At 33.6% G+C, this 25,861-nt stretch overlaps 2 protein-coding genes across 4 annotated transcripts in view; one reads left to right on the forward strand and one right to left on the reverse strand.

Annotated features, from left to right (window-relative positions):
* The first annotated feature begins 8,121 nt into the window (after window positions 1-8,121).
* The window catches only part of LOC115878147 (glycerol-3-phosphate dehydrogenase, mitochondrial), a 65,439-nt gene continuing 47,699 nt past the window's right edge, over window positions 8,122-25,861 (forward strand). Inside the window, exons 1-4 of one of the 3 annotated variants that reach the window (XM_030894643.1) lie at window positions 8,122-8,284; window positions 11,985-12,101; window positions 14,782-15,026; window positions 15,104-15,241. In XM_030894643.1, the coding sequence (XP_030750503.1) occupies window positions 12,003-12,101; window positions 14,782-15,026; window positions 15,104-15,241 (482 nt within the window). In that variant the 5' untranslated portion in view covers window positions 8,122-8,284; window positions 11,985-12,002. Of the gene's footprint in view, window positions 8,285-11,979; window positions 12,102-14,781; window positions 15,027-15,103; window positions 15,242-25,861 lie in introns of all 3 variants that reach the window. The other 2 variants (XM_030894571.1, XM_030894710.1) reach the window with 2 other exon arrangements.
* Window positions 18,474-22,627, reverse strand: LOC115878318 (mitochondrial pyruvate carrier 4-like). Its single transcript, XM_030894809.1, has 2 exons — window positions 22,304-22,627; window positions 18,474-18,652 (listed from the first exon to the last, which is right to left on the reverse strand). The coding sequence occupies exons 1-2, from the start codon at window positions 22,558-22,560 to the stop codon at window positions 18,484-18,486; spliced, it is 426 nt and encodes a 141-aa protein (XP_030750669.1). The 5' UTR covers window positions 22,561-22,627; the 3' UTR covers window positions 18,474-18,483.

The following is a 25,861-nucleotide window of genomic DNA, read 5'->3' on the forward strand; positions in this document are numbered from 1 at the left end:
GTTCTTCTCTCTGGTTGATTCGAATTTATCTTGTCCAGTAGAGTGCGGACGTTCCACGCCGCAAACGTAAAACATTGATGTTTTTGTTTCTCCGATGATACGCTCGAGTAGGCACCCCTTCCCGGAGATCCGATTGAGGGGGTATTTTACCTCCGGATGATGATTTTGTCCCACTCGAATGTTCCATCATTGATATGTGTTAGCTGCTGAAAAGGTTTAACTGTCACGGTTACGCTGCCGCACAGTTTTGGCTGCAACTGTAGCACGGGATGACTTTGGCACAGTGAGAACCGCGACGATAGTTCCTTTGTGCTACGTTCTCGGCCGACTAGGAGTAGTTTACTACTCCTCTTCCCCAGAAAGATGGGAGGTCTGAGGGTTGTATAACGTTATACCGCCTATACTCGGACGTCAGAGCCTCGTTTGTGTAAACAGGGTGCACCGCGTGAAGGTGAGGTTGACTTTTGGGTAAGCTAGGCTATATGTATCGCTTCATTACCCCTTGCACCCCAATTTCATATAGTCCTAGGTCAACGGAAAATACCCTATACATGTGTCGAAATATACGTTTTTGCGGCAAAAACGGTCATACCTTTTTTTATGTTAACTTAGAAGTTTGATTTTTTTGAAACTCTAAGGGACTGTAGACCTAAGTATATAGTTTTAATTTAAACTTGATATCTCCACACGTTAATGGATCTTGACAGACAGACGGACGGACAACATAGTGGTCCTATAATGTTTCCGTTTTTCCTTTTGAGATACGCAGAACCCTAGAATGTAGAATGAGTTGAAGAGGGTTAATCACCGTGTCCTTAAAGATCTATTGTGTCCCCCTGTCTTGACTTATTTTCATCATACAGTCTATAACTCATAACATGGGGATTTTCCTGTTGTAGGGGGGACAAAGTATTTTCCATCCTCTGAAAACAGCTGTTTATCCTCCGAGGATTGGACATCTACCTTCTACGAGGGTATACACCCTTTCACGGTTGGGGTTTAACCCTCCATGTCCTTCACAGTCGAGGAGCTTCTCTCCGGCTGAGGTACCGATGAGGTGGAGGCTGGCAGGCTGGACAATCTATTTCCATTTTCGCCTCCTCTTTAATTTGGTCTCTCCTTAGACTTGATACCGGTGTTGTCCCGAATCTATAACACATAATCTAGACACGTTTAAAGACAGCAATATTTCTAAAGTACAAATAGCCCAATCAGTTTAGAATTTTTTCAATAAAAAAAATGTGGAGTCGGCACTGTTTCTATTTGACAGGTAGAATGACAAAATTAAAGGCTTGCCCATATATTTCATATAGAAAGTGTCCAGAACTCCAATGTAAGGACATCGAGTTGGTGAATCATCAACTCGAGGAAGGAGGGCCTTGGTCAGGTCCTCACAATAGGAATTGACCTCAAATCCAAGGAGGCAATAGAGAAAGACGTATGAGGATATATACGTTGCTGTCTTTAAACGTGTCTAGATTATGTATATTGATATTATTTCTACAAAATATTACATCATAGTATTGTAAGTGTTTTTGTTATTAATTAATTGAGTTATATTAATACTAGATTGGTTTAATAGTTTTGTTCTATCTTATTTACTTCAGATTTCAGTGGAATAAAATAGTTTGCTAAAAATATCTGGAAAGGTTATTGAACTATGACTGTTCCAGGTTTTCCAATATCTAGGGTGGTCCCGATTGCATTCGGGAAACGTTGGCAGTATATTCTGTAGATAAAAATAAGTAAAAAGTTCGTATAAATTTATGTTGTAAAATGCTTCGTTTCGGAGACACAGGATGCAGAAGTTTTATTTTTATTTCGGATTTTTTCAAAATAATTTCTGAAGTATAGTGCATATTTTGATAAAAATTTGAGTCTGGGTGTTTTTTGGCATTTTCGATGTCAATATGACTCCTACTTATAGGGGGCGCTACCTACATATGTTTAAACTGTTTGGAGTGTAATAACTTTTTGTCCGTACCTGTATAAAAAAAACTACTGAGTAAAAAACTATACATTTCCGTCATTTTTTACGTAAAAAGTGTCAAATGTTAAAACACTTAGCAAAACATAGGCACCTCAAATCTCATTGAAATCGGAATAATGGTTTTTAAAACATTTAAAAAAATGGTTAATTCTTTTAAAGTTTGATGCCCTCTAACGGACAAATGAAGCACTTTTGTATAGAGGTAAATTATGTCAAATGAACTTATTTTGATTCCAAACTTGATGATGATATGAGATCTATGGGAAATGTCATCGATCGTCATTTCCTAGCCAACTTGACGCCGTTTTTTTCGATCATACGTTTCTAGTAACAAAAAGAAAATAAATAAGTCTTTAGACCATTTATTCTACTAATACACACTGTTTTTTATGCACAAAATTAATTTATTATCTATATTAAAACAAATTGTTTAAATAAACTGCCACTAATGTTAAATAAATTTTAAATATCAACGTCGAGGAACATGTAGAAAAACTACAAGTCTAATAACTATGACGTTATCAGCTGTTACGTAATTTATGTAACTTTTGACGTAGTAAATGACTCCTATCGATTAGGTCAACGTAAATTTCCCGAACATGTGAGACGAGCTGTAGAATTGGCAAGGCTACGCAGGATGTTGCCACAATGTGCAGGAATTTACGTAAAAATACCGACAAATTTTGATCTATCAAGAGAACTTTTTTTTCGATTCTACATTTATATATTACCTATAGTTTCGACAAATCATCAATAAAAAATAAAAATTCTATATTTTATCAGAGCTTGACATAAAATGTGATCACAGACAAACAATTTGTTAGCAAAATGATAAATAAACAATTAAATTAGTTTGTGGTATTATCTAGGAATGCAGTTTTTATTGATAATTTTAGCAAAAATTTATATACAGTAGACTCTCGGATAATTGGCGGCTCGGATAATCCAGATTTTTTGAATTTTGTTTTTTATATACAGGGTGTCCTAAAATTCCGTGGACATGTAAATACTACGTATTTATGGTATTAAAATAGGACTTCTATACAAAAGTGCTACATTTGTCTGTTAGAGGGCATCAAACTTTAAAAAATTAAACAAATTTTTTCAGGTATTTTCAGAACCGTTATTCCGATTTAAATGAGATTTAGGGTGTATAATGTTTTGCTAAGTGCTTTAACATTTGACTTTCATTAAAATCAAGAAAAAGTACGAGAAGGGTGAAAATTAGCCCCACCTCTACATTAATTTTAGTATAAATATTTTCCAACACAACCGACGACTGATTTTGGTCTCGTAAAATGGTCCTTCTAGTTTTTACTACATTTTTTATCTCTTGTAAAAAACGCCACCGCGCATACTTTTTGAGGACAAAAATAATTTTTTCAAAGCTGACTTCCAAAAAATGTTTTTTGTTACAAGTTATGGAGGTGTATAATATCTATTATGCTCTAATAATCTAGTTTTCAGAAATATGGAATTTTATGTTAATAATATCACAAATTATATTTGACAACAAGCTTTATAAAAAGCTTAAAAAAAATAATAAATTTTAAATTAATTTACGTTCAGCTTTATTTTTTATTGATGTGCTCTAACGGACAAACGAAGCACTTTTGCATAAAAATAATTATGTGCATTTAACGTATTTTGATTAAAAAAATACGATTCATTTTCATCCAAATCCATTTCAAAAAATTGAGATATGATTAAAAATACGATTTGGGAATCTTTTAACTAACCAGGACAAGACGCGCAAAATAATAGATGATCGAATCTATTTTCCAAGGCATCTCAGAGTGTCCTTTTTTATCGAATAAAGTAAAAAAAATACCGAGGATGCCATTTAAAAATCAAAAGTTGTAGTCATTTCCGGTGAAACAGGAAGTGGCCAACAACAATGGATTCTTTCACTATATTTTGAAATTAGCATAACTGAATAAAGCAATTAATTCTAGAATTTTCTGCTATCTCACTTTCGAAAAATTTGAAGTCGTTCTTAAGAAAATAAATAAAAACAAAAAAGCCCAGAATAAAAATCCGCACTTTATTTTTAATACGTCACACCTGACATGTTGAAAAGCGGCAACACGGCCGGGTCACCATGCTGACCCACCACCACCTCCACACAAGGCTATTGAACCTTTTCCAATATGGCGGAGTTAGAAGTGCTTTATTTGGCGCGTATTTTAAAACCTGTTTTATTTCTAAATAGACATTTTTTACACAAATGTCGGGTTAGATTACGTAATATTTCACTAATTTTTATAATATACAGGGAGTCTAAAGCTCTCCACAAGTATGGAATTTTTTGAATTATTAGTTTTATGAAAACATCAGTTCGTTACTTTTTATAAAAAGGTCTGCTTTCTCAGAAAATAGGTAGGTAGTGTACTAGTGTGTAAATATTCAAACTTGAGGTAGCAAATATAGGGTGTTCAAAATCATCTGAAAAAGAAATAACCAGAAATGTATAACAGAAAATAGCAATATAAACTAGATATTCAGTTGCAAACACTTACCTACCATAGTTTAGAATTTACTGCACGTTTGATAAATATATACTATTATGGACAGTATAGGAAGTTACTTGTCTTAGTAAAAGCTTTGGTAAATGCTCTTGGAATTATAAACTACACTGGCTTGGGTCAAAAAATATGGAATATTTTTTCTATGTTTTGCAGCATTACACAAATGGGAATAAATTTAAACTATAATAGGTGAGGATAACTAAAAAATATAATATGTGTTTCAAGATTTTATTTAGAAAAAAAAATAAATACCTTTTTATAACGTCATTTCTTTTTTTTGCATAGTTCTTCAATATAATATTGGATATTCTGAACAAGATGGATTTAATAATAAATTCTGACGTATGTGAGGGGCAATTGTGCAACCTAAAAAAAGACTTACATCCAGGCCATTTATATTTTCAAATGTGAATGTTGTCAATATCTTTCTGTGATCTTTTTGATGTAAAAAAGCTTGACTATTCTACCAATATTTTACTTATAGTAAGGTAAGTGTAAGCAGTAGCCATAACTACATCCTCACTAGGGTAACAGATGCTTTGGCCTTTGGCCTTTTTGAGGCATATTTAATGCACTTCTTACCCGAGAACTAGTAGGAGTGAAATTATCTCTTTCAATAGCTGTCAACCATTTTTTACGAAGCTCGTCATTTTTGAGGAATATAAAAGCAGAAACCTTGGGACCCCCTCTATAATTCTCGTGACAATTTGGAACAGAGCATGTAAAAGGTATGCTACAATAAAATGTTAATACCTACCCTTTAATACCTATCTTTTGATTATTGTAAGTAACCATTATAAAGTACTATGCAGACTGGCGGTGAAGGCTTTTTACTCATTTAGGTGTAATATCTTGATAAATACTTCTAGTTCTTACCTTAAAATAATTAATAATAGAGGAGTACGACAAGCACAAAAGTTTGAAGTTCCCTATGTGGAATGTCTGCTTTGGATTTTTATTACACTGTTATTTTATCATAATTTTCTGATCACAACATGCACTGAACACTAAGAACTAAACAAACGTGTTGCAGAAGCACAACAAACTAGAGATAATTAATTATTTCTGGTATGCAATCGGAACGAGAAACCACTACCGGCTTTTCAGGTTAAAGTTAACAATTTACTAATAATGCGCTGCCTTCGTCGCCATATTTGCCTTGCCCATATCATGTTGATTGGCCTTGAGTTGAGGTGGTGCTGGTCAAATCAAATCGCAATGTTGCCAGTTGTTGGCTGGCGCACGAGCACGGTTCTGCAATGTGATTGGGCGTATTTTTCATACATCATCAATTGGCACTTTAAAATTATTTCAAATTAAAGCAATTTTGAGGGCCTATAAAAAAGTTATTCAATGTCATGGAACTATTTTTTTTGGATAAATATACTGAAAATAGTGTTCTATTTCAGATTTTATCCTTGAATTGGGTATATCATTTTTTGTGTAAGAGCCCATGAATATGTCAATCAATCCTAATTTATGTCATAATACATATATATAACATACGTTTTTAAATCAGAAAAAATAAAAAGTTATAGAGATGAAAGACTCTTGAGAAACATCCGGTATATTATAATCGTGGCCCTAGAAAAATAATCGCTGCGATTGAATCGCAGTTTGCTATTTTTTTGCTCACCTCTAGTTCTATGTCCACGGAATATTGGGACACCATCCTGTATATGGGATATTACTTTTTATTTTATTTGCAAGGTGTGAATTATTGTTAAAAAATTATTTGAAACGCTTGAAAAAAATTAGCATGTTCTATTCGGAGTAAAAATGTAATTTTTACTCCTAATAAAACAATACCGGGTGCGTCTCAAAAGTGGCCCACACCTATAACTTTTTTATTTTTCCAGTTAAAAAAACGAGATTTGATATGTTAGTATATGACATAAATTAGGAGTAATTGACGTATTCAATTGTTTTGGCTCACTTCCTGTTTCACCGGAAATGACTACAACTTTTGATTTTTGATACCCTCGGTATTTTTTTGCTTTATTCGATAGAAAATATCACTCTGAATTGAATGACATATCATATGTCAACTTTTAACATTTTCGCATATGGTTTAGGTATTTAAAATTATAACTTGCAGTTCGTAACGAAAATTTGACTCGAAATACCAAGTGAGTGGTATCAAATTATTCGTAAAAAATGCTTTTTCCAAATATGCTAATGAGCCACCCTCGTTCCATTTGAAAAAAACTGAGATATGATTAAAAATATGATTTGAGCATTTTTTAACTGGCTAGGACAAGACACTAAAAACATTAGACGATCATATCTATTTTTCCAAGTCTCCTTGATTAAGAATTAGTGTTTTTAACATAACCGTGGCACTCTAAATTGAAATTTAAAATATATTTTTTTATTAAGTGAGAATGTTAAAAGTTGACATATGATATGTCATTTGATTCTATTCAGAATGTCATTTTCTATCGAATAAAGTAAAAAAATTGGCGCCGGGAGACACGTATATATAGCCGCCCATACTAAAATATGTTAATAAAAAGTTGGTAGTTAGGTAGTTCTTTTAGATTCAAAGTAAAGGAATTTTTTCAATTTTTTTTTATCTCAAAAACTGCGACTGACTGATTTTGATGTTATTACAAATTTTGTTGCAAATATTATTCCTAATCTTAAATTGAAAACCGCGTTTCCCTAGATACTGTAATTTCGGAGTTATGATTTTTTAAAATTTTTAACCCCCTCCCATACCCCCTCCCATACGCCCTTCCATACCCCCTCCCCTACCCCCTTACCAACCCCCACCCCCATCAAAAACTAATGGCCAGATTCTCGGGTGCCACAGTATTTTTGTGCCAAATTTGGTTAAAATCGGTTTAGCGGTTTTTGAGTTATCGTGTTACAGACGGACAGACAGACACCATGAAAATATTTTGTATTTAGGTCACTTATGACCCAAATAACTCATTTTGAGTTAAATTAAAAAAAAACTTTTTTTTTGCCGATCTTAATAGCCTACCATACCTATTGGTATGGTCGGCTAAAAATACCGAGGGTGCCATTTAAAAATCAAAAGTTGTAGTCATTTCCGGTGAAACAGCACCCGGTATTATGATCGTGGCCCTAGAAAAATAATACCTTGTTTATAAATAAATAAAATTAGAGAGAAAATTCAATCCCAGTTTACTATAAACTCCGAAATCACGGTCCGAATCACAGAAATCACGGTCCCAGTTTACAAAATCACAATCGCCCATATTTAGTTCTATGCCTACGGAATATTGGGACACCCTGTATATAGGACATTACTTTATATATTATTTGCGAGGTTTGAATTATTGTTAAAAAATTATTTGTAACGCTTCAAAAAAAAGCATGTTCTATTAAAACAATATAGGTATATACTATTTTTTGACATAAAACTTTTGATTTGAAAGAAAAAATACTTCGCTGTTTTGAGGTTGACATATCTGTCACTTAGTCCTTTCAATACTTGAGCGCAATTCTCACAAAAAATACTGTTCAGTTGAGAAAGAAAAACTAGTTTAAGTTCCCAAACAAGATTGGTGTAAAATTATCGCTAGCGATTATCCGTAATCTACGGATTTTGTCAAGTTCCCAGCAACGTCGCGGTTCGGGACCTTCACGAACGGCCCGAGTCACATTCTAATAGCGTGCGCGAGCGTATTATCGCGAGCTGGTGTATCCCAAATTAAATGTGCTCGTTTTACATAACCTGACGATATGACTGGAAAAAATTAAGTGCCCAGATTTAAAAGGAATAGTTACTTAACCCGTAAGTAGAATTTTCAATTTTTTTTTTCAATTTTTTCGTTACATTTTCACTCATCTTTCCGTGATTAATTGGGATTGGCCGAAAGGTTTTGACATTGACATTGAAAAAACAATTAAATAACCCTATTTGGTTAAAAAGAGCCGCTCATTTCTCTTCTAAATTCAGTTTTGAGTGTTTTATACCAAAATTTTTAATTTTTTTACTACTTTTTCACACATTTTCTGTGATTAGTTGGGATTGGCCGAAAGATTTTGACATTGACATTGAAAAAACAATTAAATACCCCTATATGGAGTTCATTTGTTTGCTAAATTCAGTTTTGAGTGTTTTATATACAGAAATTTTTTAATTTTTTACTACTTTTCACACATTTTCTGTAATTACTTGGGGTTGGCCGAAAAATTTTGATATTGACATTGAAAAAGCATTTAAATACCCCTACTTAGCTAAAAAAAACCGTTAATTTCTTTTCTAAATTCAGTTTTGAGTGTTTTATACAGAAATTTTTAAATTTTTCTCTACTTTTTCACACATTTTCTGTGATTACTTGGGATTGGCCGAAATATTTTGACTTTGACATTGAAAAAACAATTATTAAAAACCTCTATTTGCAGTTTTGGGTGTTTTATACCGAAATTTTTATTTTTTTCACTACTTTTTCACACATTTTCTGCGATTTTTTAATTTTTTTGCTTCCTTTTCATTCATTTTTCAGTGATTAATCCGGATTGGCCGAAATCTTTTGACATTGACATAGAAAAAAACACTTAAATAGGCTCACAATCAGGGTATTATACTTCTAAATTCGTTTTTGAATGTTCGATAAGTTATTTTTAATTTTTTCACCATATTTTTCACTTATTTTTTCATGATTAATTCGAAATGGTCAACATTTTTTGACACTGACATTGAAAAAACCTTTAAATACTTCTAACTGGCTAAAAATAGGCGGTCATTGCGTTTAAAAATTCTTTTTCGAGTGTTCGATATTATGATTTTACAAAATAATACCGTATAATCGAAAAAAAACGGCGTCAATGATGGCTGGGGAATGACAATCGATGATAATTTTGGCAAAAGTTGACATTATATGTAATTTTATTCAGAGTGTAATTTTCTATCGAATAAAGTAAAAATATACCGATGCGATGGTGCCATTTAAAAATCAAAAGTTGAAGTCATTTCCGGTGAAACCGGAAGTTACCGAAAACAATTGAATATGTCAATCAATCCTAATTAATGTCATATACTAACATACCAAATTTCGTTTTTTTATCAGAAAAAAAAAGTTATAGGGGTGAGTCACTTTTGAGACCCACAAAAAATTCGATGTACAGAGTACTAGAAAATAATCTGTGTAAATTTCAAGAACAAATAAATCCATACCTACTTAATTTAACACTTTTTATTTAAAGTAGATATCTCAAAAATTAATTAAATAAAAAAAAGACAAATTGCACAATAGCACCAAAAATTTTTACATGTATGTGATAAAGTTTAAATTTACTTATCTGTTTAGTAGGATATACTAAATTGAATTCACTATCATAGGAAATCTATGGTCTTTTTTTATATAATACATACCTATACCTATATGTAGATACTATTTTAAGAATATAACTAATTTATTTTTAACCAGATGTTTTTTTAAATATATGTCCCTTTATTTATAACTTTAGTTACATACATATGCAGTACTTACACACAATATAAATTTAACTCTATTGTATAAATCAGATGACCTTGAGAGAAAGTTCCTTTTTAGATAATATAGTAATTTAAATAGCTGTAATTAATTTAGCTTATTAAGAAGATTAGACATATTATAAAACAGTTTTTTACATAGTCATCAATTTTTTTACGTTTTTTTTATAGTAATTAAAAAGTTCTAATTATGTGACGTATTTTTTTACATTCATTTAAAAAAAAAATATAATAATAATTTAGTAGTACAGTAGTAGTAGAGTACAGATACTAATATATTGTCGATATAGTTTGTTTATTTCATTAAAAAATAAAAAAAAACTGTTTAAATATTTGTTAAAGAGGACCAGTTAATATGATTCCAGTATTCAAACTACATTAATTGACTGTTTGCGTTGATTAATAATAATTACTCCAAATACTAAAAAACTGAATTATGTATGTATTAGACAGTGTGGTAAAAAGTAACACCTTAAAAATGATATTTAATTTTTTGACAAATGCTTATTTATAACAACAGATACGTTCATTTTCATAACTTATTATTATATTGATTTCTGATTCAAATCCACACTTATTTAGAATAATTTATTAACGAACACAATTAAGTATGTAGTTAATTAGTAATTGGGCGGAAATACTGGTGGTATATTTCATTAATGGTATACTCTTTTATAAAGATTTAAATAGTTTTCTTTTTGCATACAAATGGACTAGTAATATTATCGTTTTACTAAAAACGATAATCTTACTAGCCCGTACATTTTGTACATTTGTTGTTTTAAAAACAATCTAAAATGTCAATATTTCATATAAGAAAATGCATTTTCTACGAAAACTTGAAGGAATAGGTAAAAAGTGGTACAATACAATTTGATAGACAATTAAATCGTGCATCTGCTTCTCATAAAATATACAGGGTGTTCTATTTAAATTAAATATATTATTGCCGTTTAAAGCTAGTAATTATTTAAAATAAATTTTTAGACACTCTGTATAAGGTACTATAATTTTTATTATTGCAACACAATAACTGATCAATAAATAAACTTCAGTAAATATTTAGTAATATATAAAATAATTTAAAAACCTTGATATCCTCGGAGAAATGAAGCCTTAAAATTTATACTGCAATTTCGCAAAATTGAAAATATTTCAAAAACGGTAAGGTTTAAGTGTAATAAACCTTAATCAAATATACCTTTATTTTAATCGTAGAAACTAAAAATGCAATAATATACAGGGTGTTCCATTTTAAAAAATAAAACTTTGATATTTTTTATTTATTTGGGACACTCTGTATCTTGTAAAAATAATTTTAAATTGTAGCTCTAACAGTCCTTCAACGAACTCAAATCTTACAATTTGTAAAAATCTAATCGTTTAGCTACAATACTCCGTGTCGTATGTGGTGAACAACCCTGTATATTTTAATTAACATTTCTTCTTTTTGTATCAATTGTATACTATAACATCAATCAAAATTATTATTATATTCTGAAGAATTAATATATTTTTTATTAGAATTTCACCAAATTATCATAATTTATCAAGGAATCATAATTATTTATACATACGAGTATAATCATTATTAATACTTAAATATGAAGTTATCTATGTTATATGTATACTCAATATTATTATTTAATATTTTGTTATATTGTATCGTTTAATACCTATCATTATTACTAATAGCACAATACTTAATATTTTTTCAAAAATTGTGTTTAGATTTGTCATGTTTCTCTACCATTTTCAAGATATTGTTTGAATGCAATACATATAAATTTATTTAAACAATACTTATTAAGTTATCCTTTCTAGTAAAAAACCAGCTTATATATCAGGCAGGAAGTTAAATAAACTGTGAAGTACCGGGTACCCTATAATATTTTATTTTTTATTCTCATTTCATTTAATTTATATTGAATTTTGCTTTAATAACTAATAGAAAGAAGGCTTTTTATATTATATTATGCATTTTTTTGCAGGGCAGATAGAAAATAAAATCAAAATGGCCGCGAAATTTGGGAAATTGGCAGTTGGTGGTTTGACAGGTACTGTAGGAGCAGGTTTGGCAGCCTATTTCTTTCTGAGCGAGTACAATGAAAACGTAAGTTTTAGGATTAGTCTGTAGTTTTAGAAAATCTCATTCAAATTCGGAAATTCGGTTCTTAACATTAACATTTTTTGATTCTAAAAAAACGTATTAGTAGTTGTATGTCCACGAAATATTGGGACACGCTGTATGTATTAAAAAATAAATAAATATCAAATACGAAACCTGATCTGGACCTTTTTGGAATAGTAAAAATATTTAACAAATATTGATTCACTTTTACTGTTATAAAATCAAAGAAATTTTTAATTGTTCCAGTTTCCTTGAACACACTGTATTAAATATACTAAAATTATATCAAAAAGTTAAAGGAACATGTGGATTATCAAAATAAATAAATCAATCAAGGAAATATTGAGTAAAACGAGGATTTGTTATTTATTAAAGCAAGAAATTCGTGAATGACAAATATATAGCTATATGAAAAGATTATTGAAAAGATTATTTCAGAAATTTGAAATATTATCTATTATCACCAAACATTTCGGAAAATATGTTTAAAAAAAGCGATTTATACTTGTGATATACAGGGTGTTCCTTAATGAACATGCACCAAACCAAAACTGTAGCTGTTAAAACAACGCAAGGAACTCCACAAGGTGGAGTAACCTCCCCTTTGCTGTGGAGCTTGGTGGTGGATGAACTACTAGATGAATTAACTCTAGCGGGAATACACTGCATTGGGTATGCAGATGACATAGTCATGATCGCTCGGGGGAAAAGGCACCCTGTGTAATATTATCCAAAGACGACTCCGTATCACTGAGAGATGGTGTAGGACTGTCGTGCTGAGTATCAACTCAGACAAAACCGCGATAGTGCCATTCACCAGAAAGCGAAGTCTGAAAAACTTGAAAAGAATTCAACTAGATGGAAAGGTAATACTGCCAACACAGGAAGTTAAATATCTGGGAATAACCCTGGACAGTAAACTCCTGTGGAACAGGCATATTAAGAACACTACCAGCAAAGCCATAAAGGCTCTCATGATATGCAGAAGACTGGCCGGAAATAGATGGGGCTGCTCCCCTAACACTTTGCGCTGGATGTATACCATGATAGTAAGACCCATGATTACTTATGGAGCAGTTGCCTGGTTCACAAAACTAGAGCAACGGACGGCAAGGCTAAACTTGTGCAAAGTCCAGAGACTAGCATGCGTTTGTATCACAGGAGCCATGAAAACCTGTCCAACAGCAGCAATGGAGGTCATTCTAGATCTAACACCACTGCACATTGTCATTGGTAGAGATGCCCATGCGACAATGATTAGAATGGTCACTAACGGAATTAGAACTGGGAGAATTGTCAGATCAGGGGCTTGGAACACCCTCAAAAAGGAAATACCACTCCTGAAACTCCCAGTGGACGATATGCCAAGAACGTACAACTTTGAGAAAATCTCAATGTAGTATTGAACAATAAAAATGATTGGAAGAGCGAAACGCTTGCCCAGCAGTTGAAAGACCATACCATAACTTGGTATACTGATGCTTCCAAGACCAATACGGGAACAGGGATCGGAGTATTTGGGCCGAGAGCTAAATACTCCGAACCAATGGGCACTTACCCTAGTATCCTACAGGCAGAAATCTACGCTATCGAAAGATGCGTACAACTTATCTTAGATAGGAACTATCGGAAACAAGAAATAGCCATCTTGTCGATAGTCAAGCAGCGTTAAAGGCGATCAACTCAGTATCAATCAATTCGAAATTGGTCAAAGAATGCATAGAGAAGCTGAATAAATTAGGCAAAGAAAACAAAGTCCTCCTACACTGGGTGCCTGCTCACCAAGGGATAGAAGGCAATGAAAAAGCAAATAATCTAGCTAGGAAAGCAGCGAACACTCCACTAACTGAACCAGAACCGTTCTGCTTTCCAAGTGGTAACCAACTCAAGGCGGAACTCAAGAACTTGGAAGATTCCATCCGCAACCTGGAATGGAAATTTTCCAATGGTCTAAGACACTCGAAGAAGTTTCTGAGGGCTTATGATCAAGAAAAATCACAGATCTTCCTGGGTCTGAGTAAGAACAATCTTCGGATTGTCACGGGGTTTTTAACAGGACACTGTCTCCTCAATGAACACTTCAGTAGATTGAAACTAAGAAGAAACGGCGAATGCAGATTCTGTGGGGAAGATGGGGAAACACCAGTACACCTCATCACTGAGTGCGCCGAGACGACAACCATTCGTGCCATGAATTTTGGTACGACTGATATTGGAGATGGAGAACTACCCTCTATAAAACCGTCCCAGATACTGGCTTTTGTCAAAGCCCAGGCACTGTATGATGAGTTATGATTCAAGAAAGGGGGACACAATGGATCTGTAAGGTCGAAGTGATTAACCCCCCTCCCACTCATTCTAAAAAAAATTCTAATTCTAATGAACATGCTAATATTTAAGAGGGTAATTATTCTTGGGCATATTTTAAGAAAAAAAAACTTGATATCTGTCCTAAAAAAATAAAGTCCTCCTACTCTGGGTCCCACCCTACCAAGGGATAGAAGAGGTAACGAAAAAGTAAACCACTGGAGGCCATTGACCATGATATAGCCGACCGCGGTTCGGATTCCGCGTTAACAAAATAGAGTCCGTCCAGATTAGTCTTACCAACAGAAAGGAGACGTTAACTTAGAATATTTATATTTTTCTTTGGATGTTTCAGTGGCCAGCAGTTCAGGCACACCAAGTGACAGCAAGACCAAAGCGAACGCTTCCGACCAGAGCCGAACAACTGCGATCGCTGGAAACCGACCAATTCGACATCGTAATCATTGGCGGAGGTGCCACAGGGGCAGGATGTGCCCTAGATGCTGCCACGAGAGGGCTGAAAACGGCCTTAATAGAGGCGGACGATTTTGCCAGTGGTACTAGCAGTAGAAGTACCAAGTTGATCCATGGAGGAGTACGGTAAGTTCATTATCGAGCAATCTTCTATCATTTTTTAAAATAATTTCTACAATACATTCTTTTTATATTATTTTTAGGTATCTCCAAAAAGCAATAATGCAACTAGATTATGAACAATATCGCATGGTTAAAGAAGCTCTACACGAACGCGCAGCCATGTTGCAACAGGCACCTCACTTAGCCCATCCATTGCCCATCATGCTTCCGGTATATCAGTAAGTATATCTTTTGTAAAAGCCTATTTACAGTCTCAGTTAATTGCCGCACCGTCTTTTTTTCAAATATTAAGGGAATATGATATGATGGGGTTTCTGTGCCAGAAACACTACGACCTGTAGAATCTGTAGATTGTAGATTGTATGGGATGGGGAAGTTAATTATCGCGACGTTATAGATCTATTGGGTCCCATTTTCTTGAGTTATAACCTATGATACAGTATCAGGGCTTTGACAAAAGCCAGTATCTTAGACCGTTTTACAGATGATAGTTCTCCATCTGCGATATCAGTCGTACTAAAGTTCATGGCACGAATTGTTGTCATCTCATCACTGAGTATGTTCTGGTGTTTCCACATTTTCTTCACAAAATCTGCATTCGCCGTTGTTTCTTAGCTTCAATTTACTGAGGTGTTCATCGAGGAGACAGTGTTCTGTTAAAAACCCTGTGACAGTGACAGAAAATTGTTCTAACTTAAATCTTACTTAAGAAAAGAAAAACTTTGTTTTTAAACGGTTTTATTTAGCTCGACCCGTACGGTATTTATTTATTTGTTTGTTTATTTGGGTCAAAATTAGAAATTGAAATTTAAGTACCTTCCTGTTGTCAGATTGATCTTAAATTTGGTACACACCTTTAGTTCCGATGACAATACAATATAGTAATATCAATAACATTGTAAATCTAAGATGGCCGCCGGTACAAAATGGCGGATTTCATATTTTTCCACAACCCCCTCAATATGGGTATGAAATGAAAGGGCTACACTAGTAGAATACTGTGATTATGACAAAATTTAAAATCCAAGATGGACGTCGTTACAAAATGGCGTATTAGGTGAGGGCATGAGTAGTCGTGTCCAGAACAGTTGTGTCCAAGATTGTGTGACGTTAGAAGGACAGATAAAAAAAATAGGTGATTAGATGTACCTACGTAGTTAGCGGTAGCTTTACCACCCAAGTTAAGGTAATAGGTTAAAGCGTGCTGAGGACTGTATGGCATTAGGGTGGCTAAAAATGTAATGTCGCAAGCGTTTTCCCCGCAAGATTGGGCGCCTCTTGTTGTATATTATAGCCTTGCCCCTCTACTGGACCTCTGGGGGGGTCGACCGTTAAAATGTCCATTACTCGTGGGCACAACATGGAAACAATAAATAAAAAAACAAACAAACATAAAAAATCGGTAAAAAAACTTTTAAGTTAAACGGTTTTATCTTATGTGCACTGAAAACTAGAAAATAATAATAACAATTAGGTATTTTGAACTTCTAGTTCAGAAATATTTTAGTACTAGGCAGAATAGCTTTTAGGCATATTAGACTAAAATAAAAACGCGGGGCCCATTAACTATTGCTGTAATACTTTCTTCTATACTAAGTGTGGATTGCATCGACTTACTATAATCGTAACTGGAGATTTTGACAATCAATAACCAGCCGTGGCGGCTTCACCAGCGAACGCCGAGCTCATGATCTACCAAAGTATAAAGATATGCTTTGCCATAGGTAGGATTTCAGAGGGGCCCCACGTTTTTATTTTAGTCTAATATGCCTAAAAACTATTCTGCCTAGTACTAAAATATTTCTGAACTAGAAGTTCAAAATACCTAATTCTTATTATTATTTTGTAGTTTTCAGTGAACATAAGATAAAACCGTTTAACTTAAAAGTTTTTTTACCGATTTTTTATTCTCATATATAAGATATATAAATACATACATGGCCAAAATCATTGCATATAACGATATTTTTATTTTATTTTGGACCTAATATGATTCTTTTTATATTTTTGGACACATTGGCTTACTACACGACTAACTAATATAAAATTAAAAATGTAAGGGCAACTAGTTTATTTCATAATGAGTGAAAATCAACAAAAACAAATTTCATTTTAAACAGAAAATATTGAAAACAATTTTGATTATTTCTCACAACTAATAGTCTGCATTGCCTCCTCGAGCCTCAATGCAAGCTGCGAGACGACGTGACATGCTCTCAATTAAGTTGTCCAGAAGATGTTGAGGAAGTATGCTCGATCACATTCATATCTGGAGACATCGGTGGCCACCACAGTTTTCTTATACCCTCTTCTGCACAAAATTCGCGAACCGCTAAAGTGCGATGGGGAGGAGCATTATCGTCCATGTAAACAAATTCATCCCCCACTGCCCCTCGAAATGGACTCACAATAGGCTCTAAAACGTCTCTAAGATATGAGGCACCTGTCATTGTGCCATCAATAAAAACAAGAGGAGTTCGAGCTCCATGCATTATACCATAATGCTTCCTCCTTGAAACGGGACACAGGGTTGAGCTGCATTCAAGCCTGCTCGTCTTCCAGATGCTCGCCAGACCAAAGTTCGTCGCGAGTCTGACACTAGGCCTATTCTTGTTTCATCACTGAACATGACGAAATTCCAATTAGGTCCATTTGCTCTCATCTCCTCAACCCATTGTAGTCGCGTAATTTTGTGACGTAAATTAAGCTTCAGAACACGTAGAAGCCTCATTAAATGTAATCCTCTGTCATGGAGTCTTCTTGCTATGGTCTTTCTTGAAACATTTACTCCTTCAAAGCGAGCTAACTCATTTTTAATAGCAGTACTAGAGGGCAGGGGATTGTGTCGTGCAATTAGGGATATTTGACGGTCTTGCACAGCAGTAGTAACTCTCTTTCTACCTCTTCCAGGCCGGTCTGTAACCTCGTTTGTCTCTCTCCTCTATTTTTTTTAATATTCGCGAAACATCGCTTGGTTAACTCCTACAATTTCAGCTATTGCAACGTGCCGGTATGCCTGTTGAGACAGTGTTACTATTCTGACTCTATTAAACTGTGAAATAATGTTTCCAGGTATTTTAAGGCCAAAACAATGGTCAAATTTCTTCTGAAACCTAAGAGACCACAAATCGAAATGTGCAAGAATTTGAATTGAATGTTTTGTATATAATAATATTGGGTCTGAACGATAAACATTGTTTACCATATCCATTTTAACCAAAAAATGTTTATTACAGATTATCAAAGCTATGTATAAAAAAGATTCTTTAAATTCATTTCATGCAATAATTTTGGCCATGTGTGTAGACCTTAAAATTTGTATTTTCATACTTTTTTATAACTCTATTTATATAAACTTTGAGAAAGACACTAGAGGCATTAAAAATGTTTAAAATAAAATTTATTTAGTCAAAATATATACTAAAAATATATTAATGTCTCTATTTTTATTATTAATTATTTATTCTATTTTCCTATTTTCTTTAATATATCTTTCTTGTTCTTCTGGAGTTAAAATAAAATTAAAATGGACACACCTAAGGAATTGGTAGAACTGTGTGATACCCATGAATACATTAGCGCTTAGTAACTGATAGTTAACGGGATAAATAACCACCGAGTATCTAGACCTACAAGTAGTAATATAGAAAAAGTTATTTTATTATACCGGCTCAGAACATTTTAAAAGTGTTTTTTATTGACTTTAGTATTGATTTTAGAAGAAACTTTTAATGGAACTTTGAAACTCTTCCGTTAAGTCGTTTTTAAGTTATTTACAAAATTATGTTCTTAAAAAAGTAATTTGTGCAACTAGAAAAAAATCTAAATCTAAAATTTCCAGTACGATAGCTTCCAATAAGATTTACAAATAGCGGTAGAGAGTTAAGTTTCCCTAATATATTATAAAGAATTTATTAGTGGCTCGCAGAATAAAACAAGAGACAGATAGCAGTATACTTTTAATAATTTTTTAGTTTCTTTTATTATCAATCATGGCCTACTAATAAATATGATCTTTTGGTATTTTTTTTTAATATTGCAGTAAATAATGAAAATAAATATAGAGTGATATATATTTTTGAGAAGCTTATGGTAAACCAGATCATATAATTTATAAATATACAGGGTGTTCCATTTAAGAAAACATAACTTTAGTTCATATCTTTAAAAATATTTTTTTTCGTAGAATAGCACACTACGCCATTGTATTCTAAGTAAAAAGTTCTACAATAAACAGTTTTCACCTTCTCGATACCTTTAACAATAACAGAGATACAGGGGGTGTCCCAAATTGCAAAATTTTGAAAAAGACCCTGTAGTTTAGAAGCGAAGAGGGCTATGCAAATTTTTTTTACGGCATATTCCGTTTGACAAAAAAGTGGTACAGGTTTGTGCAAACTGCACTCTTCTATCTTCACTAATAACGGAGATACCGTAGGATTTCAACCAAAATGGGACTCTGTACAGGGTGGGTCAAATTCGACGCTTTTAAATGGAAACACCCTTTTCTATAGGAGATAGACAAAAAACTAATATCGGTGTCTGGAGCTCAATTTTTGTCAAAAAATGATGGTGAAAACCGCATACCGATATCTGTTACCGTTTCGGAGTTACGGGGTGCTTTTGAAAAATATGCATTTTTAACAAATGGCTGTAACTTTTTTACTATGGAAAATTTTGTATTTTTATGAAAACATTTCCAAAGCACCGTTTTACATAGAATTTAATTGTTTATGTATATTTTTTTTTAAATTAATAATTTAAGGATTATCAATAGAAAATTTGATTTTTTATATGGGACACCCTGTATATTTTTAATTTATTGAAAATACTTAAAAATTACCTTTCCAAAAATATAACACACTTGATATTTTGCTCGATTCCTCTTCGAGATATAGAGTATATAAAAATTCGCCGGCTTTAAATAAGTAGGCTTTGAACGGCACCGGCTGTAATGCAAAAAAAATCTAGCGGTGAGCATCAATTAAAACGAAAATAATATTTGCTAGGAGAGATGCAGAATTTTATAACAATTTAAAATATATTTAACCAACATCAACACATTTAAACTATATCTAATAACAATAAAAATAAATGAATGAGCAAACAAAGACATGAGATTTTGCTAGCGGTGTTCGACATATCTTCTGTTATGGACAGACCGGGCAGTTTTTGAATATTTCTCGCGGAATTCATTAACTCAGTGGGGGTGAAGGACACCCTCTCATAACTGCTAAGTATTTCTAATTCTTGTCTAGATTATACGGAATAATAAGGAAGCTTTATTCTTCCGCAAATATATCCATAGGATTAGATCCGTGGGCACTAAGTCAGGCGGCCTCGACGGCCAACGATTGGGATCTTGGTTAGCTATTCAATTATTCTTGAAATTGGCTGCAAAAATTTGCTGATATCAGCGTTCAGAGGCGGTGCGTCGTCTTGCTGGAAAAATATGTTTTCGAGTTCCATTAAGGGCATATCATCAATGAGGGGTCCAAAGCCTACTGGTTAAAAGTGGCTAACTTTTAAAAATTCTGTATTTCGAAGAGGATTATAACAAAATATCAAGTGTGCTATATTTTTGGAAAGGTAAATTAAATTCTTTTCGGTTAATTAAAAATATAGAGGGTTTCCCAATAAAAAATCAATTTTTCTGTTGATAACTCTTAAATTATTAATTTTAAAAAAATTATATTTAAACCATTAAATTCTACGTAAAAAGGTGCTTTGGAAATGTTTTCATAGAAATACAAAATTTTCCATAGTAAAAAAGTTACAGCGATTTGTTAAAAATGCACATTTTTGAAAAACACCCCGTAACTCTGAAACGGTAACAGATATTGATGTGCGGTTTTCACCATCATGTTTTTGATGAAAATTGAGCTCCAGACGCCGATATTAGTTTTCGTCTATCTCCTATACAAAAGGGTGTTTCCATTTAAAAGCGTCGAATTTGACCCACCCTGTACAAGGACTCTTTAAGGACCTAATTTTATAATTAATTTCACAACGGCTTAGTTAAACAGTTTCAAAGTTGATAGGTAGCCTGATCCTGATCAGTACAGTCTATGAGCGTCGAATTCGAGCGCTCATCATTGGGATTTCGAAAACCGTAAGAAATACAGGATCGGTTAAATAGAGGCAAAGTTGCGCAATTTGATGCTCAATAAAATGCCGTATTGCATTTTGAAAAATTCCGAATACTTCCGAATATATTCGAAAAAAAAACACGGAATTTTCAATTTTGTTCTCTATTGTTTCCTGGCTTTATTTGTTAAGATAACTTAAAATGAAAAACACATTTTCATGGCCACTTTTTCTGCTCTTTAACTCCATCATCCACTTAATTTTTTTTAAATACGGACCTGATTTTTTTTTTCAATTTAACTAAATCCTTTCATCACTCTTAAAACACTATATATAGTCACTTTGATATTTGCCGACGTTTCGTACAGAAAATTCCATTACCAGAATATTTTATACAAAAAAATAAAAAATAAAAGGCTGTACTTAAACTACCGTTAAACGGTAGCTTACTAAAATGCCGTTAATAGGTATCACGTCGTTGATGTGACGCACTTGACGGCTTTATGAAATATAGGAATTTTATAAGGACTAACCAACGCTACCCACCCCACCAAATAACCAACTTAACCAACGCAACTAACCTCGACACTGATAAAAAATATAAAAAACAAATATAAATTAGTAAAAATCAACCAACCCCACCAAATAACCAACTAACCAATGAATTAACACCCTCCAAATAACCACGCTAACCAACCCGCCAAATAACTAAACCAATCCAAATAAAAAGAGTGAAACCAATGCAATAAGATCACGCTATAAGCAAAAAAAATATAAAAAAGTCTTGCTAGGCGTGAGATTTGAACCCGGATCATTCGCTTACGAAGCGATAGCCTCAGCCACTGACCCACAGGTGCTCTTGCAGAAAGCTTAAGGCTAGGCATTACTTTCCGCCGACATGAACGACGTCACAACATCTATTAACGGCATTTTAATAGACTACCGTTTAACGGCTGTTTAAGTACATCGAAAATAAAAATGTAATATGGCATTTTATTGAGCATCAAATTGCGCAACTTGGCCTCCGACTTAACCGATCCTGTATCTCTTACGGTTTCCGAAATCCCAATGATGAGCGTCGAATTCGAGCCACCCTGTACAGTACTTTAAAAAATGCCATTAAAAGATTCTACTAAAATCAATAGGGGGGCTAATAAAAGACACGAATGTTTTGAATAAAAATAATATCTTACCAAATCAAGCCAGTTATAGCAAGGGAACTGCTTTGTCCTAAACTGATCTGGTCAGCTGGTCTATTTAAGTCAGCTATGCCAGCTATAACTATGCTCCATTTCACTATGGGGGCCCAGAAAAATATTGTTTTTGGGCCTGCCACGTGATGCCACAGTCTATTACTTCTATCCGATAAATGTATGCTTGCCTTTTTATCTAGATATTCCATAAATTGCTTGTGATATTTCGAGAAATGCCGTTGTGTTATTTTCATCATTTGTGTTATTTCCGAGTTATATTATTTTGTGTTATTCCTATGGTGTTATTCTGTCATTTTGACGGACAGTCCGTTAAGGCCATAGATAAAAGAAAATAATCTACTATTGTTAAGGCTCATTCATACAGGGTCCGGCAATAGTGCTTCCGGCATCTGTAGCTCCTATAATAAACCACTCTATAGGCATCCATTTCTACCGCTTCCAGTTTTTTTCGGTTGGCTTCCGTTATTCGCCAAGTCTCTGCATAAAGTAGACTGCTCTTTACCAGGGTCTCGTATATATTGATCTTCCGTTTCTTCCCTGCTTCATTACTCCAAAATACTCCATTCAGACAGCCAATTGTTCTTCTAGCTTGTGATATTCGTTTTTTAATGTCTTTGTCATCTTTAGCTGTTCTATCAAATATCACTCCTAGATAGGTGTAGTCATTGCAGGCTTCTTTCTATCTCTTCATTTTCTAGATGTACGCTAGATAGTTCTGCACCAATAGGTAGATATTTAGTTTTTCCTGTATTTATTTCCAAACTCCATCGTTGATATTCCTCTTGTAGTTTCCTTGTCATGTACTCCAAATCATCTTTATCGTTGGCCATAAGAACTTGATCATCTGCGAACTGCAGGGTATATAGACAGGTATGTCCCAAATTAATGCCCATTCCATTACATTTTCTCTTTCATTGTCTCAAGGCCTTTGCTACATATATTTTAAATAATGTGGGAGAAACACACATCCTTGTCGTAGACCTTTATTGACAAAGAATCTTCCAGATAATGTGTTGCCTATTTTAATTTGTGATGTCGATTCTTCGTACAAGTTTTTCAGAGCTCTAATTAAGGTGTAGTTAATGTTGGTGTCCTGTAGTACCTTGAATAGTCTGTTAACTGGAACGGTATCATATGCTTTGTGAAGGTCAATAAACATGAGGTGTGTCTCCTGATAGGCGTCAGGTTGGTTCCCTGTCACTTAGAAAAACACATACTTAAATAATATCAACAAAAATAAACAAGAAGACTAACAATAATAATTGAAGATTTTAATACATTTATTTGTTGAAGGTAAAAATGCTAGACTTTTTTGGCTTAAAACCTACATTCTGGCGTTTTAAAAAAGCGACGAGTTTGTGATATTTTGATATGTCAGTCTTTTCCCTTGATTCTAGCATTGTCCGTATCATGCTGTACGTAGCCCAAAGAGTAGATGGCTTTTTCTGCCTTGCCATGTCGCTAAAATATGCCATCAAGGCTGTCTCCGAAGCAATATTATTAGCATTTCTTTCGGCACACCATTTTTCGTATACTTTCGATGTTATTTCATATCGCCCCCTACTTTTCTCTGGAAGTAAACTGGCTTCTGTCCTTTTTGCAGCTTTTGTAAGTTCTGGTGGAGTACCAATATTAAAGTAGTCTTCATTATCCGAACTTTCCGGCAACATTCTGGGGCTTTCTATGTTATATAAATTCGAAAAGCGAACGAGAAATTCAAAACTGTCACTTAGTTGTTTGTTTTACTGTTGAAGGTTTGCGCCATAACAACCACTGGTACCGGTAACGATAGATATGGAAATGCCAAAACAGAAAACGACAAATTTTCGACATATTTATTTTTTTTAATTAATGATTTGGTTGTAAATAAAATCGTATACAAACCTCGGAGGAAAGTTTTCATTATTGTCACGAGATTTAGTTAATCTCTCGACAGTAATGAAACACTTCCCTCCTCGGTATGTAATATCCTATTAATCTAATATCACTAGGAGATTTATTACGTTTGTGTAAAGTACTAAAGCGGCCCATACATTATCAAACAAACTGCGCAACAAAGCGATGCGCAACGCTGCGTTGCACAACTGATTCAGCGGTCCATACACTATCAAACAAGTTGCGCAATAAAGCGATACGCAACATTCCGTTGCACAACTCCATCACCCATGCACTTAGTAAAATTTTGATCAAACTTTTTATTAAAAGTTGTGCAAGAAACAATCATGTCCTCAATTGTCATTGCGTCAATTATTATCGTATATACCCTAGATGATGTCGATGATACCCAAAAACGAAAAAGAAAACAAAGAATTTGGATGAAAGAACTAAAATATTGCATGACGAAGCGCAACACACACATACACTACACAACGCGTTGCGCAAACAGTCCTGTTGCACAAAAGAATTCAAACATTCTTGAAACTCAAACAATCAAACAAATGCGCAACGCATCAAACACTACCATACATTGGCAACTCGTTGCGCAACAGCCTGAGTTGCGCAATTTGTTTGATAATGTATGGGCCGCTTAAGGGCTGGCAAAGGTTAGTCTTGGGTCGAGATTTCCGTATGTAAGAAGAGTACAATGCGTTTATAATGTACTGAACAAAGAGAGAACAGTAAACACGTTGCCAAACGTATGAAATGAATCGAGAAACTGTGCACATTGCTAAGAGACGTGGAAGGGGATATAGCAAATTTGTCGCAGTTGACCGGTCGACCCAATCAGTACCTCTGTCAGTACTTAAAGTTCTAGGGACAGGTGTACATCATGCGTTCAGCTTCACGATTTAATTACGTCTCGTGATACTTTATTTGTTTATTAACGAATCGTTGTAATTTTCCCTATAGCTTGAAAATTTTTAAGTGCAAGCTAGAAACACAGGCATTTTTGGTAAAAATAAGTGGAATTGAGTTGGTTTTCGACGGTGGTCGGGCTATTTAGAAATAATTGATTGTAGTTTTTTTAAAAACATTCTTAATATTTCTGCTGTATTTTCTTCGTAGGCAGTAAGTGAAAATCTTTATCAATAAAAAAATTACACGACTGCTGAAAATTGCTATGCTCTAAAAGTAAATTGATGGTTGTTTACAATTTTTGAATGGAAAAAACAACCTTATCGAATTTTTCTTATGTAAACAAACAAAAAAAAGTTTCAATATCTAAAGTGTTTCTTGAGTTATGGCGTGTTATGTGTTAAAAAGTTGAGTTTTTAAATTATCGCGATTACTGACGTTTTCTCGTTATAAAAAAAATTACACCCTAAATACATAAATGACACCTATAAGATATCCTTATAATTCCATTTCAGATGCTCAGAAACATTTCTAATGATTTTCTCTAGTTATCTTTTCGAAAAAAAAATCTATTAAAAATAAGCGGTTTGCGATAGTGATTTTACTTTACCTGATAGGGAAAGGCGTACCGGCAACGCCGCAGCAGCACTCCGTCGCATTTCTCTCGCTCCGACTTAATAAGATCCCTATGCGATTTACTTCCACACATGTAAATACCGACCCAAGAGTAACAGTTGCCAG

Source organism: Sitophilus oryzae, unplaced genomic scaffold (assembly GCF_002938485.1).
Source record: "Sitophilus oryzae breed Bouriz unplaced genomic scaffold, Soryzae_2.0 scaffold_1000_pilon_pilon, whole genome shotgun sequence".
NCBI lineage: Eukaryota > Metazoa > Arthropoda > Insecta > Coleoptera > Curculionidae > Sitophilus > Sitophilus oryzae.